The 15,968-nt window shown below is 45.0% G+C and overlaps 1 protein-coding gene across 1 annotated transcript in view; it reads left to right on the top strand.

The window, feature by feature from the left end:
• Npepps (aminopeptidase puromycin sensitive) overlaps positions 1-3,242 on the top strand; it is a 74,898-nt gene extending 71,656 nt beyond the window's left edge. Inside the window, 1 exon segment of the mRNA XM_027424173.2 lies at positions 1,791-3,242. Coding sequence (XP_027279974.1) covers positions 1,791-1,943 — 153 coding nt within the window. The 3' untranslated portion in view covers positions 1,944-3,242.
• The last annotated feature ends 12,726 nt before the right edge of the window (positions 3,243-15,968 follow it).

Raw genomic sequence — 15,968 nt, 5'->3', positions numbered from 1 at the left:
CATCTCTAGGTTTAAGAGCATTTGCTGGGGGCTGGAGAAATGGCTCATTGGTTAGGAAGGCTAGTTGGTCTTGCAGAGGTCCCGACTTCAATTCCTAGCTCACAACCATCTATTACAATCATTCTTTCCCAACAGCCTGGTCCTGCAGCTGCCTGGAGCCCCAAATGAACACATTAACTGTTGGCCGATGACGAGGGCTTCTTATTGCGTAGCTCTGTCTTTATGTGTTGCCACGAGGCTGTGGCTTACCCAGTAATGCCCAGCATGGTATTACTCCTCCAGCAGCATCACGATTCTGTCTGACGGCTCACTCTGCCTGCCTTTCCCAGAATCTCCTCCTCCTAGTCCCACCTGTCTTCCTGCCTTATTGGCCATTTGCCCAACAGTATTTGACCAATAAGAGAAACATACAGAATAACATCACCCATCAACCATTTGTAGTGAAATTTAGTGCCCTCTTCTGGCCTGCAGGGATACATACAGAACGTAATAAATAAATGGGGGGGTGCGGGGGTGAAGAAGGAGGGAGAGAACCTTAAAAAAAAAAAAAAAAGTATTTGGTGGTCTTGCAAAGGACCTGAGTTCAGTTCCCTGCACCCACATCAGGTGAGTGACAACCACCTGTAACTCCAACTCTAGGGGATCTGATGTGCTCCTGGCCTCCACAAACACATACATATATATACTTAAGTAAAAATAAATCTTCAAGAACAAATCTAGGGGCTAGAGAGATGGGTTGGTGTTTAGGAGCACTGATCGCTCTTCCAGGGGTCTTGAGTTCTGTTCCTAACTGTAGTCCCGTGGGATCCAATGCCCTCTTCTGATGTGCAAACATATATGCAAAGAAAATACCCATATACATAAGCATTTGTTTTTTTAAACAAAAACTAGATGCTGGGTTTGGTGGCACACGCCTTTAATTCCAGCACTCTGGAGGTAGAGGCAGGTGGATCTCTGAGTTCCAGGCCAGCCTGGTCTACAAAGAGAGTTTCAGGACAGCCAGGGCTGTTACACAGAGAAACCCTGTCTTGAAAAACAAAACAACAAAAAAAAATTAATCTAGGTTAGATTCTGAATGAAGTGAGGGAAAAGGTTAGAGGGAGTCTGACCATGTCATACTCTGGAGGGGCCTTCTTTGCTCTCCCAAGGCCAAATTGCTCAATGCAGGCAAAAGTCTACGAGATGCCACAACAGAAAGCCAGAAATGTAGCTGGTCTGTAAGTATAAAATAGCACAGAGTTTGGAGATTATGCAAGAAACAAAATATAAAATATCTAAATTTTTAATATATCTGTTATATCTGGAGTAATGTTATTTTTGATCTGCCTAGTTAAATGTTTATTGAGGAAAAAACTGCACAATCAAGTTATTTTTTTTAAAAAATGCCTGTCTCGAAAAACCAAAAATAATAATAATAATAGTAATAATAATAATAATGCTTTCAGTAGGTTTATGATTGTGTATTGGGCCCTGCTCATAGCTGGCTTTGGCTGTATGTAGCTTGTGCATGGGCCATAAGCTGGACACATAGACAACATTTTAAAGAGCAGGAGGTTCCATCTCTTTATCAGCTTTTGATTAGGTTTTATGCACTCACTTGTTAAGGAAGGATTCCTATGGAAGGATTCCTATATGTAGGCCGGAGGAGTTTCTTCTTTCAGCCTGCAATGGTCAGTTCTCATGTTTGAGGCTGATGGATCCCTTAGGCCAGTTGGTGCTTTTATGTAGTCCCAGCATTAATCTCCCACGTTGCTAACAGTGGTTCTCCATTCTGGATTGTTTCCTACCAGGCTTTCTTCGAGAGTCATCCAGCTCCTTCAGCTGAGAGGACCATCCAGCAGTGTTGTGAAAATATCTTGCTGAATGCTGCTTGGCTAAAGCGAGATGCTGATAACATTCAAGAGTACCTCCTCCAGCGGAGAGCCTCCCAACCCTCAGTGTGAAGCCTCCACCCACCTGCCCACACCAAGGGCTTGCTGCCTTTCTGCAGGGATGAGGAGGAGCTACCCAACAGCTGATTCACATGCCAAGAATTGGAGTCTTATACCAGTGGGGGTTGGACAATGAATGTAGTTAACTGGTTCCTGCTCACACTCCAGAATTAAATTCTATTGAAAAAGGAAAATCAGCAATTCAGCAAAAACAAAATAAAAAATAAAAAAAAATGTAAATATGATAGTAATAAACTAGAGCATAATGAAACTGTGAAACTTCCTGGAGCCTGTCAAAGTGTTGAACACTCTCCTGTTAGTGACAGATGTTGTTTTAAAACCTACCAAAAGGAAAGAAAGGCTTTTGGGGAAAGGATTTTTGTGAAGTGGGTTCTACATGCAGCCTGACAAGCCGGGTATGTCCACTGCTAGGGATGCGGACCAGAAGGCTGATACTGGCTCACATAATGGAGTCTGTGCATAATAATTCCAAGTGGGTTGTTCTTTTGTTGTTGGGTTTTTTTTTTTTTTTCTTGTTTTTTTTTTTTTTTTCCTTTTTGGTATGGGGACTGACCAGGAAGGTATCTTTTCCTGCATAACTCAATCTGAACCAAGGATTGTAGTTCCCTCCTTGCCTCCCTTCTGTGTGATCCCCACCCCTCAAAAAAGTAATGAAAAGTTTTTTAAAAAGTAAAACAACCACCACCCCTCTGTCCTGGGCTCTTCTCCCTTTGGTTCTGCCTAGCCCTGACCCTGTCCTTCTTAGAGATTATGAGAAACATCTTTGACAGCCACATTAAATAAGAGGAGCTGGTAATACTTTTCCTTCTTTTTTTTTAAGATAACTTTTAAGAACCCTGAAATGTATAATAGGTGAGAGAGTAGAAATAAAGATTATCAGCCAGGCCTTTCTGCTGGAGTGATTCTGCTCAAAATGGTCCCAGTTACTGACAGGCCAAATGCCGTACTCTTCCAAACAGTATCAGTGAGCTCTGGTTCATCGCCTTGAGCAAATGAGAAGCCAGTGGGGACTGCTGTAGGGTCCAGATGGCCGCTGCACCACTGCTGCACCAGTTTGCCCACTAACGAGCCTAGCCACCTAACCCAGTCTCAGCCCCCTCCTCTTGCCCCATTTTTCCTCTTTATTTTTTCTGAATTTTTTTTGTGTTAACAGAAATTCATATTTGGTGTGGCTTAATGTATTTCAGAAGGTTGTCAGATTGTGAGACTGCTTCCTCAAAACATTTTTGTGCTATTGTTTTAAAAAAATAATAATTAAAAAACAGTTGGCGTTAATAAAAATGTCAATGTGAAGTTGATGTCCTGATTCTTTTTTGGTTTTTCGAGACAGGGTTTCTCTGTGGCTTTGGACACAGTCCTGGTACTCACTCTGGAGACCAGGCTGGCCTTGAACTCACAGAGATCCACCTGCCTCTGCTTCCCGAGTGCTGGGATTAAAGGCGTGCAGCACCACGAGGATGTCCTGATTCTTTTAGCCTCCCTGAAAAGAAACTAGAATGTCCCTATGCTTCAGTAGGATCGCAAGAAGTCTGACCACCAAAGTATTGTTGAAAAATTATTATTCTATCTTATGTGTGTGAACATACACGCACCACAGCACATGTGTGGAGGTCAGAGGACAATTGTGGGCACAGATTTCTCCCCTCTACCTTGTGGGTTTGGGGATTGAACTCAGATTATCTGACTTGGTATCAAGAGCCCTTACCCCCTGAGCCATCTTGCCCACTCCTGCGTGTTTGTGTTTCCTGAGGCAGAGCCTCATTCTGCAGTTTAGCAAGATTGGGACACTATGTAGCCCAGGCTGGCCTCAAACTCAAAAGGACCCTCCTTCAGCCTCCACAGTGTTGGGATTATAGTCATGAGCCAATAGGCACAGCTTTATCGAAGGATTTTTTTTTTTTTTTGAGTTCTAAGAAAATTCAAAGCAGGTATAATGAATGGTTTATACCTATAATCTCAGCATTCTGAAGGTTGAGGCAGGAGAAAGAATTTCAGGGTCGGATGGGCTACATAGCAAGACCCTGTAATCAAAGGAAATGTATATGCCACCACCTCTCAGCTTTTTTATTTTTTAAAGACAGATTCTTAGGTAGCCAAGCCAGACTAGACCTAGAACTCCTCATTCTCCTGCCTCCTCCTCCGAAGTCCTGGGATTACAGGCGAGCACTAGCACACCCATCCTGGCTATGCTTGCAGTCACTAGTTTAAACATGTTTGTAGAGACAGATAAGCTGTGCTCCTTTCTGGTGTCTGCTGTGTAACCCATACCTTTGCCATCTTGGATGTTCCAAGCTCTGGACATGCTACCCGTGACAGTGTGCTTGGCAAACACACCTAGAGAGGTGCATCTTCCTCCACTAGTCACTGGTCAGGTGTTGCAGCCTGCTGTCCTGGTATTAGGTGTCAGTGTGGTGTAAATTCCTACAAACAAGGAATAAGGTCTAAAGCTTCTGGTTTCCTTAACTAAGTGCTTCCTCTCAGGGTTCTCGTCACTGGAGATGCCAGTGCCTGTATCTGAGACCAGCTCTTACAATCCTGCCAGAATGTTCAGTTACAGTTTTAAAAACTGTTTTTTAGACAATTTCACACAATGCAGCCTGGTCACTTCCACTCGACTGCACTCCCTCCGCCCCTCCCACCCTCCATTATTGTCAATGCCACCTTCAGCGCTAATGTCTTGCTAGCATCACCATTAACTGGATTTAGAAAACTATAAAGTGATGAATTTTACAGAAATCTTTTAGGGAGAAACATAGCCAGCTAAGAAAACCACTAGAACCTCTTTTCAGATTCCCAAGCCTGAGACTAGTTTTCGGAGCTGTGAAGGGGCGGGGAGTGCCTCTCAAGGCTCAGGCTCACCGGATGAACATGGGACGCGCCAGTCCGAGCAACTCAGCTACTTCCACTGCTCTGCTTGGCTCCTTAATCCAGTGACTGCTTTCTTCCAACAAATAAAACAAATGTGCTAGTTCTAACAGTGTCACTCAATGGTGTTCACGCACAATTCCTAGGCTTAATCTCAGCTTGAGAGATGGGCCAGTGAAGGGAACACAGGACAGGGAGGACCTCAGATAGGTAGTGTGGGAAGGGTTTTGTTTGTTTTGGTTTTTTCGTAATAGGGTCTCTCTGTGTAGCTCTGGCTGTCTCTCTGGAACTCTCTCTGTAGACCAGGCTGGCCTTGAACTCATGGAGATCCACCTGCCTCTGTCTGCCTCCAAAGTGCTGAAATTAAAGCCATTTGCCACCACTGCCCAGCTTGTTATTTTTTTTTAAGACAGGGTCTCACTATGTAGCTCTGACTAGCACGGTGTAGACCTGACTGGCCTAGAACTTACTCCTGAGTTTTGGGATAAAGGCATATTCCACTAATTCTGGCAGTGTGGATAATTTTAAATGCTCCATCCTTGAAAACACACACACACACACACACACACACACACGTACACGTACACACGTACACAGATTCTTGCTGGTGTGTGAACATCACAGAAGCAGGAATCTAGTGGGAATGACACTGGCTTTTCCAGTTGTTCTGACAGAGTGGCATTGTACAACGTCCCAGCATGCCATTTGCTATGGTGGATGTACATTTTTGTCACTAATTAAAAGACCTCGCTTCAGCCAGGCAGTGGTGACACAAGCCTTTGATCCCAGCACTCGAAAGGCAGAGGCAGGCGGATCTCTGTGAGTTCGAGACCAGCCTGGTCTACAGAGCTAGTTCCAGGACAGCCTCCAAAGCCCAGAGAAACCCTGTCTTGAAAAACAAACAAAACAAAAAAAGACCTCGCCTCAGTTAATCCTAGCACTTGGAGACAGAGGCAGGCAGGCTGATCTTGTGAATTTGAGGCCAGACTGGTTTACAGTGAGTTCTGGAATAGCCAGGGCTACATGGAGAAACTCTAGGGGGAAAAAAAGAAAGAAGGAAAAGAAATACCAGAAAAATTGTGTCAGAAAAGTTCCACCACATTGAACAGGCTGGAATGTGCTAGCTCCTGGTCTTGGAGTATGGACAGCAGATAGCAGTTCCAAGTTTTCAGTCATTAAGTATGTCAGATACACAGGTCTGCCCCCAGTCTGCTGACAGAGGGTAGGTCTGATTCTGACAGCCTGGACAAGAGGCGCTGAGTGTTCTCCCTAAGTGTTGGAGATGGAAGCCAGGGCTTGCCAGTTAAGAGCTCTGCTTGAGATCACAAACACTAGCCGTGTGGAATGGAAAGCACAGGGTACCATACGGTTGAAAGCATCACTGTGGATTCTAAAGCAGCTTAAATGTTCAGGAAATTCATGTCAAACCAAGACCCCGAAGATTTACCAAGCAGGCTGGAAAGAGGGTCAGAAGTTAAGAGCATTTGCTGCACTGGCTACCGTTGCAGAAGACCCAGGTTCTATTCCCAGCATCCACATGATGGCTCACAATCATCTGTAACTCCAGTCCCAGAATCAGTGTAATTCAGAAAACAAACACAAACAAAAAAAGCACTAGCTACAGCCAAGCGTTGGTGGCGCACACCTTTTCCCAGCACTTGGGAGGCAGAGACAGGGGATCTCTGTGAGTTCGAGGCCAGCCTGGTCTACAGAGTGAGTTCCAGGACAGCCTCCAAAGCAATATAGAATAGGGAAAAAAAAAAAAAAAAAGCTGCTATTGCAGAACACCCAGGTTTGATTCCTAGCACCCAATTGTGGTTCCCAAGCTCTCAAAACTCCAATTCAGGGAATTTGATGCCCTCTTCTGGCCTCTACGGGAACTGCATGTATATTTGCACAGTCTACATATAGGCTAAACCCCCATACACATAAAATAATAAAAATCATTTTTAATTGAAAACTTAAGCATTCTAACAACATTACTAATATAATTACTAGTAGTGACTTTGCCATCTAAGGAACAGCACCCAGAGATTCACGTCTCTTTGTAATGGGAAACTCTGCTGACCTGCTCCTCCAGGGATCTGATGGAAAGGTCAGAAACATACTTCACTTGAAACTTCCAGTGTGAGGTCCGGAAGCCCGGGGGTGAGCGCAACTGTTTTGAGCAGGAGCTGACCATTTATGGCAATGTGTATTTCTCAACTCCAATTCCTCAGCACAACTTCCAGAAAACATCGGCATTCCTTCTCCTCAACCCAGCGAGGCAGATCCACTGGAGCATGCTGTCTTCCTGGTTTCTTCCAGCTGAAGCTTGCTCCTCCCAGCTACTAGCTTAATTATGTAGCCATCTTCCAAAATGTCCTGTCTACTGTCCATCCAGGCATTAGCACTTGTGTGATGTCTTACGAAAAAGACAATGTTTTGTGATACTTAGGATGGCTCAAAAAGTACATTTAACTGGTCACGTCTCGTGGGATGCACGAGAGATCTAGGACTTCGCTAGCTAGCCCTCAAGACTGGAGGCTCTATTCTGCTATGTAAAACTTAGTGTTCATCCTGGGCCATTTCAATGCCACAGGATAGAGGCTGAAACCTGAGGCCCTGTCTCTGCAGCCCCTCACAGCTCTGAGGAAAAAGAAGCAGACCCAGTTCTACCAGAGGCCACTGTGGAAAAGCCCCACTCAGCACAGTCTTAGAGGCTGCACACGGGCATTTTTTCCCTTTGACCTGCATGATGCCCTCACCCCCAGTTTTTTTTATACTACTGTGGGGTTAATCTATGGCTTTCCTATTTGTACTTTCTTGGGTTAACCTAGGGCTTTGCTATCCTACGCAACTATGCTACAATTGAGCCACATAGTCCTTGCAAAACGCTGTTGGTTTCAAATGCCAGCTTTAAAAAAAAAAAATTATTAATTAATTAATTTTTGAGACAGGGTTTCTCCGTGTAGCTTTTTAGACCAGGCTGACTTCAAACTCACAGAGATCCATCTGCTCTGCCTCCTGGGTGCTGGGATTTAAGATGTGTGCCACCACCGCCCGGCCTAAATGTTTTCTTTTTAATTATGTGTGTGCATGCAAGTGCGGGTGCCTGGGGACCAGAGGACATGTTAGATTTCCTGGAGTGGCAGTTTCAGGCGTCTGATGTGGGAACTGGGAACCAACTCTGGTCATGTGCTTTTACCCCCTGAACCATGTCTCCAGTTCTCTAAAAGCCAGCTTGTAAAAGTCAAGATATTCTAGACACAAAACAGAACTAAAGGACTATCAAGAAAAAAGGGGGTGGGGGAGAATTGGGGAAGAGGAGGAGGAAACATTCAAGGTATTTCTGCCTGGCTTACGGTGACACAAACCAGTGATACCAGCATTTGGGGAGCCCGAGCCTCTCCTGAGAGGTGGGGTTTGTTTGTTTTGTTTTATAATTAGGCTTGGTGTGGGTGGGGCAGGCCTTTCTTCTCAGCACTCGGGAGGCAGAGGCAGGCCAGCCTGGTCTACAAAGTTCCAGGTCAGCCAGGGCTACACAGAGAAACTCTGTCTCAAAAAAAAAAAAAAAAAAAAAAAAAAAAAAGTTACTGTTTTATGTGTAGGCATTTTGCCTTCCTGTATGTGCACCGTGTGCATACAAAGACCAGAAGAAGGCATCGAATCCCCTGAGGCTGGGGTTACAGATGGTTGCAGATCAAACCCAGGTCCAGGGCAAGAGTAGCCAGTACTTTTACCAGTTTGTTCTTTTTTTTTTTTTTTTTTTTTTATGTGCATTGGTGTGAAGGTGTTAGACCCCCCTGGAACTGGAGTGACAGACAGTTGTGAGCTGCCATGTGGGTGCTGGGAATTGAACCTGGTCCTCTGGAAGGGTAACCAGTACTCTTAACGACAACTGAGAGTTTGAGGACATGCCTTAACTACTTGGGCCTGTCTCAAAAAAATAAAAACAAATTAAAAAAAGCAAACTAAAACAAGGGGTGGGAGGAAGACCTTTGGTTGGAATGTAAAATGAAATTAGGAAAAATAAATTTAATATAAATAAATAAAAATAAAACAAAACCAATCAGAGGCTGAGAGATGGCTTAGCAGTCTAGAGCACTTGCTTTTCTTCCAGGAGACCTAAATTGAGTTCCCAGCACCCAGTCAGGGTAGCTCACCATCTGTCATTCTGCTTCCAATGTCAGGCTCTCTGTGGGCACCTGCACTTACATACTTACATGCACAAGCACACAATACACCCAATTTAAACCTTTAAAACAATATATCAGGTTTGCAATATGGCTCCTCAGATCACAGTGATTGGTACAGAATGCCTGATGATATGAGTTAATGCTTTTTGTTGTTATTTAAGACAGTGTTTCTCTGTGCAGCCCTGGCACTCCTAGAACTCAAGTAAAACAACCTTATAGTAGGATTAGGAGTTTAAATGTATTCTTAGTTATGAGGCCAGCTTGGACTACATGAGACTGTGTCTGGGAAAAAAAAAAACAAAAACAAAAAACAAACAAACAAAAAAAAGCAACCTTACAAGGCTGGACAGCTGGTAGTCTTTGCCCAGTATGCATGAGGACCTTTGTTCTCTCAACTCCTCAGCAGTGAAGAAAAACAAACAAAAAACACCTTAGAGCTGGGCGTTGGCCCAGCACTCGGGAGGCAGAGGCAGGTGGATCTCTGTGAGTTGGAGGCCAGCCTGGTCTCCAGAGCGAGTTCTAGGATAGGCTCCAAAGCTACACAGAGAAATCCTGTCTCGAAAAACCAAAACCAAAACAAAACAAAAAAAACAAAAACACCTTAGAAAGAATCCAAGACAGGCCAGGGCAGTGGTGACTCATGCCTATAATCCCAGCACTTGTGAGACAGAGACAGGTGGACAGGTGGATCTCTGTGAGACCAGCCTGGTCTACCAAGCAAGTTCCAGGACAGGCTCTACAGAGAAACCCTGTGGCTGGCCTCAAACTCAGAGATCTGCCTGCTTCTGACTCCTGAGTGTTGGCATTAAAGGTGTGTGCCACTACACCTGGCTTAAGTCATTTTTTAAATTATTTAATTTATGTATATTGGTGTTTTTGCTTGCAAGTATGTCTGTATGCAGGAATTGGATACCTGGAACAGGAGTTACAGGCAGCTATGAACTGCCATGTGGGTGCTAGGAATTGAACCTGGGTCCTCTGGAAGAGAGCAGCCAGTGCTCTTAACCACTGAGTCTTCTCTCCAGCCTCTTTAAATCATTTATTAAATGAGAGGGAAAATTAACATCATTAGACAGATGGTGCGCACCTGTAGTTTCTACTATCCCAGAGGCCATAGCAGGAAGATCACTTGGGCTCCTGAAGTCAAGGCCAGCCTAGGTAGCAAGGCTGGAAGACTCAGGAAAGCCGGATTTTGAGAGGATATCATGTGACTCTGTGACCTTGGAAAAGGCACTCCCTGGAACACAGCCCCTTCCAATAGAATGAAGGCAGGGCAGGGCAGGCAGGTCAGACAGAGCTGAGCAAATACATGCTGTTCAAATACTAGGTGTGGTCTTCATCTCAAATTGCAGTTTCTGTTTTGACTTAATGTATCCTAGATTTGAAAAGACTGGGATTGGGGGGAGAGTGGGCAAGTTCTGTTTAGTGCCAAAATGTTACCTCCCAACCACTCATAGTCCCGTGGGAAAAATAAAGACAGACCTACAAAAGTGTACAATATAAGTGTATTAATGGTTAGTCTACTATAATCTGGTTTCAGAAATACACAACTGCACCTCCCTGTGATGGGATGAAAGTTGGCTGTAAATTTCATTATACTGTTTGGATAAATCAAAAGCTATCAAGTTATTGGAGCATATGTTTAATGCATCAGGTATTTAATATAAACAATGAAATGTGTTTGTGTACACACTCTTATCCACAGCTGGTGCTTTTTTTTTTTTTTTTTTTTTTTTTGTGGATGGGCAGTTCCAGACAGGGTTTCTCTCTGTAGCTTAGGAGGCTGTCCTGGCACTTGCTCTGTAGACCAGGCTGGCCTCGAACTCAAAGAGATCCACTTGCCTCTGCTTCCCAAGTGCCACGATTAAAGGCATTAACCACTATACCTGGCTCTTTGTCAGTTTTGAGTATCTGGAGTTATAAACATAAATAAGATTAGATTTTCTCAATGTCCTTGCACTGAACTATCCTCTCATTCACTGCTAGTGTGTATTTTTCTTTTTTAATGTTTTTGTTTTTCGAGACAGGGTTTCTCTGTATTTCTTTGGATTCTGTCCTAGAACTCACTCTGTAGACCAGGCTGGCCTTGAACTCACAGAGATCTGCCTGCCTCTGCCTCCCGAGTGCTGGGAGTAAAGGCGTGTGTCATCAACGCCCGGCAATCCTCTTCTTTTTATGTTTTAAATTTTATCTGATGCCAGATGTTGGTGGCGCACACCTTTACTCCCAGCACTTGGGAGGCAGAGGCAGGCGAATCTTTGTGAGTTCGAGGCCAGGCTGGTCTACAAGAGCTAGTTCCAGGAAAGCCTCCAAAAGCCACAGAGATACCCTGTCTCAAAAAACCCCCAAATAAATAAAATTTTATGTGAATTTGTGCTTTGCCTTGGGTGTCGGATCTCCTGGAACTGGAGTTAGACAGTTGTGAGCTGCCGTGTGGGTGCTGGAAAATGAACCCAGATGCTCCTGAAGAGTTCTCGACCACTGAACCATCTCTCCAGCCCTCCAGTGTGTACTCTTTTCATAGCCATTTCATCTTATTTCTTCGATACATCACTTCTTTTTATTAGTAAATTTGCTTTGTGTGTGTTTGTGGACATTTGGGTACAAACTGGGAAAACTGGCTGCTTTGTATGTGGGTTTCAGTGATTGAACACAGGCTGTTAAGACTGAGTAGCAAGCACCCACTGAGCCACTCTTGCCTGGATGCATCACTTCTGTCCTGAGTGCTCTCTAGACCTGCTGCCTGGCTAGTTAGTGCCCTGGGATTTTCCTCGTTGTTATCTTGAAGACGTTTATTCTGACCCATGATGAACATCCTGTTTCCTGGACTATATGTCTTTTTCTTCTTTTAAATTATGGTTTGGCTTTTGTTTAAAGGGGTCTCACTTTATAGCACATGCTGGCTCAAACTAACAACAGTCCTATTTCTGCCTCCCTAATGCTGCTGTTGCTGGGCAAGCCACCATGCCTGGCTGCCTTTCTGTTTTTTTTTTTCTTCTGGTTTTAACGCTTCACGTCCCCCAGCTGGCTCCTGAGAAACTGTGCATACATACGAAGTAAACGGGTTTGTGTTTTAATTTCGTACCTCTGTAAATGTGCTTGCTCAACTGAATCACTATTTTGGCTAATTTATACGGTGACAGGTCACGATTGTCAGGATGGCTGAAGAGGAAAGTGTCTCTTGAGAGTCTCTCCATGGTCTTCCCGCCCAGAAGCAGAGCAGCATGGTGTCTTTCCAGTGGCTGTTCCTGTGACTTGTTTTTTCCCTCTGCGTTTTTGGGATCCTCATGCGTCGGAAATGTCATGACGTTGCTTACTGCTTAGGGATCTTTTTCATCCTCTAGATTGTGTTCTGGAAATCTCTGATTCTGGGGTGGTTTCTTGGTTGTTCTCTCAGGATTGCTTTCTCTCCTTTACCCTTCTCTTTGCAATTCTCTGAATATTGGACCTCCTGTGGTACCTCTTCCCCCTTGGTGTTTGGACACAATCTCCCTGACTTACCCTGGCTTGCTAAAAGCCCACGAAGGCCTTGAACTTTCAGAGCCTCTTGCTTCAGCTCCTGAGTGCTCAGGTTAGTCACATGCCTGCCACCCACCCTGTGTGTGTGTGTGTGTGTGTGTGTGTGTGTGTGTGTGTGTGTGTGTATGCAGGTGTGCTTACCCATGTGGGCATAAGTGGAGGCCAGAGCTCTGTATTGAGATGTCTTCCTTAAAGCCTGGTGGTGGTGGCACATGCCTGTAGTCTCGGCACTCTGGAGGCAGAGGCAGGAGGATCGCTGAGAGTTTGAGACCAGCCTGTTCTACAGAGCAAATTCCAGGACAGGCTCCAAAGCCTGTCTCTAAAAACCAAAAAATAAAATGTCTTCCTTAATTTTGTTGCCACCTTAGTTTTTGAGACAAGGTCTCTTACTGAACCTGGAGCTTGCTTCTTGCTTCTTTAGCTAGTCTAGCTGGCTGGAAATCCCCAGAGATATGCCTGTCTTCCAGGTTCTCATGCTTGCATAGCAAGCACTTAGCCACTGAACCATCTCCTTTGTCTTCCACCTCTGCTTTTTTTTTTTTTTTAAATTGGAATTAGAAAGCTTGTTTTACAAGTCAATCCCAGTTCCCTCTCCCTCCCCTCCTCCCCTGCCCCCACAAACTCCCTATCCCATCCCCTTTCTGCTCCCCAGGGAGGGTGAGGCCTACCATGGTCGATCTTCAATGTCTGTCATATCATTTGGAGTAGGGCCTAGGCCCTCCCCCATATGTCTAGGCTGCAAGAGTAACCCTCTATGTGGAATGGGCTCCCAAAGTCCATTTGTGAACTAGGGATAAATACTGACCCTCGGCCAGAGGCCCCGTAGACTGCCCAGGCCTCCTAAATAACACCCATGTTCAGGGGGTCTGTGTTGGTCCTATGCTGGTTTCCCAGCTATCAGTCTGGAGTCCATGGCTTTCCCTTGTTCATGTCAGCTATTTCTGTGGGTTTCTCCTGTCCGGTCTTGACCCCTTTGCTCATCACTCCTCCCTCTTTGCAACTGGATTCCAGGGCATCAGATCCCCAGATGGTTGTAAGTCACCATGCGGGTGCTGGGAATCAAGTACAAGTGCCCATAACTGCTGAGCCACCTCGCTAGTCCCACCATCACAGTATTCTCTAAAACATTTTGGAAAAATTTTAAATTATGTATTTATTTGGGTGAGCAATAGGGTTTGGGGAGTTGGGTGTGCATAGGCCATGGTGTGTGTTGCAGGAGTCTGTTCTCTTTCTGCCATGTGAGTCCCAGGAGTAGAATTAAGGTCACCAGGATACAGTGATCATCCTTACTCATTGAGTCATTTCACTGTCTTTCAAAATTCTTTATTTATTTACATGTATGTGTGCATGCATAACATTTGTGTGTGAAGGCCTGAAGAGATATCAGTTCCCTGGAGCTACAGATATAGGCAGTTAAGAGACCCCCAATGTGGGTACTAGGATTCAAACTCTGGTCCCCTGCAAGAACTGCAGCACTCTTGAGCTCTGAGGTGGTGAGTCCGTGGTGGTGCACGCCTTTAATCCCAGCACTCGGGAGACAGGGGCAGGCAGATCTTTGTGAGTTTGAGACCACCCTGGTCTATAAGAGCTAGAGTTCCAGGACAGCCTCCAAAGCCCTGAGACAAAGGATGGTCTGGAACCTTGCCTTTCAGCTAGTTTGATACAGCCTCTGTGTTGCCGTGTGTCACTGTTGCCATCATCCTGTGTTGATGTACTCCTGAATCTTACCCACTTCCCATCTCCTCAGAGGAGCCCTGGGATTACAGACACTTGCGATACGTGTCTGGCTAATGGAGATCTGAACTCAGGTCCTCATGCTTGTGCTGTAGAGGCTTTTACACACTGAGCCCTCCCATATTACACGTAAAAAGCCTCAAGGCTTGGAGAGTTATCAAGTAATGTAGTTGAATGTACCAATTAAGGGTACGATGGAGAAGGATGAGGAAAGAATTCTAGGCAAGGGGAGGCTCTGGTGTGGGAGGTATCCTGATCCCCATTCCTAGGGATAAGATGAATGAAAATAGAGCAGAGCTAAGTTATAAAGCAGCTTTGATAAATCAGTCACTTCTTGCCAGTCACATGAATATGCTGTGTGTTAATTGTATCTGTTCTATCCATTTAGCACACTGAAAATCTACTATATGCTAGGTACTACTTTAAACAGTGAGACGCATGATCCTGGCTTTACAGAACTTATCATTTAGAGGCGGTAGCAGAAGCAATAAATGATCCTCTTAAATAGCAGGAGGTGTGCTGAAGAATAGGGCCTGTCACCAAGCCCTACATAAAAGCACATGCCTGTCATCCTATGATTAGGAGAGTCATGACCTCAAGGCTAGCCTGGGCAACAAAATGAAACCCTATCTTGAAAAACCGATGGCCAGGGATATACGTAGTTCAGTGGTCAAATCACAGTATCTGGGGCCTACATGAGACAACGTGGGCAGGGCCAGTGTCACTTGACATCTGGAACAAGGAGTAACAGGAAGCAACTCACCAGGCAGTAATCAATGGGATGCAGCAAAAATTAAGTTCCCAGGCTACAAATTAAGGATCACTGAAGAAACAGCCTAGTCAGCAAAGGCAAGAGGTAGGGTTAGAGAAGTGCTTTGGCTTTTTTGTTTGAAGTCTCTATTTCATGTGGATGGGTGTTCTATCTGCATGTATGTGCCCAGTGCCCAAGGAGGCCAGAAGAGGGTATTGGTTCCCCTGGAACCGGAATCACAAAGATTATGTGGGTGCTGGGCATTGAATCTGAGTCCTCTGGAAGAGAGATCGTGCTCTTAACCATTAAGCCATCTCTCTAGCTCTTGAAGAAATAGTTTTTAAAGTCTAGTCTCTCTACTTCTGAGAGCTAAAGATGGAAGAGCAGCCCTTCTTTGCTTTTCTGTGGTGAATGCTCTCAAAGCCCTAAATTTCTCAGGAGAAGTGTCATGTGTAAACAGTGTAGTCTAGACAGGCAAGACAGTCCTCAGATGTCTTTTGTCAGCACCCATGTCTTTTGTCAGTTCACTGACAGTGAACTCTCCTGCTCAGACATTTGCTGTGGGCTCTGCTCCAGTGAAGAACCTAGTATTTAGCACTAGAAGTGCTATACCCCTCCATGCAGAAGCTTGTTTAGGGGGACTTTCCAGAGGGGCAGATTTCTCCCATTTCACAGACACCAAAGTTTAGAGAGTGTTCAGACCAATAAGCTGGAGCTGCAGAGTAAGACTGACAATGAGGAGCAGGAGAGATGACTCAGTGGTTAAAAAGGTACTTGCTGCTCTTGTAGAGGAGCTAGGTTCAGTTCCAAGAATCCATATGGTGACTAACATCCATCTGCAACTCCAGCTCCAAGGGATCCAACACTCTTCTAACCCCTTTGGCACTAGGCATGCACATCTCACTCACACACACACACACACACACACACACACACACACACACACACACACACACACACACACACACA

Source organism: Cricetulus griseus, chromosome 7 (genome assembly GCF_003668045.3).
Source record: "Cricetulus griseus strain 17A/GY chromosome 7, alternate assembly CriGri-PICRH-1.0, whole genome shotgun sequence".
NCBI lineage: Eukaryota > Metazoa > Chordata > Mammalia > Rodentia > Cricetidae > Cricetulus > Cricetulus griseus.
The sequence above is the reverse complement of the archived record's forward strand: the minus strand, read 5'-3'. Positions and strand labels throughout refer to the sequence as shown.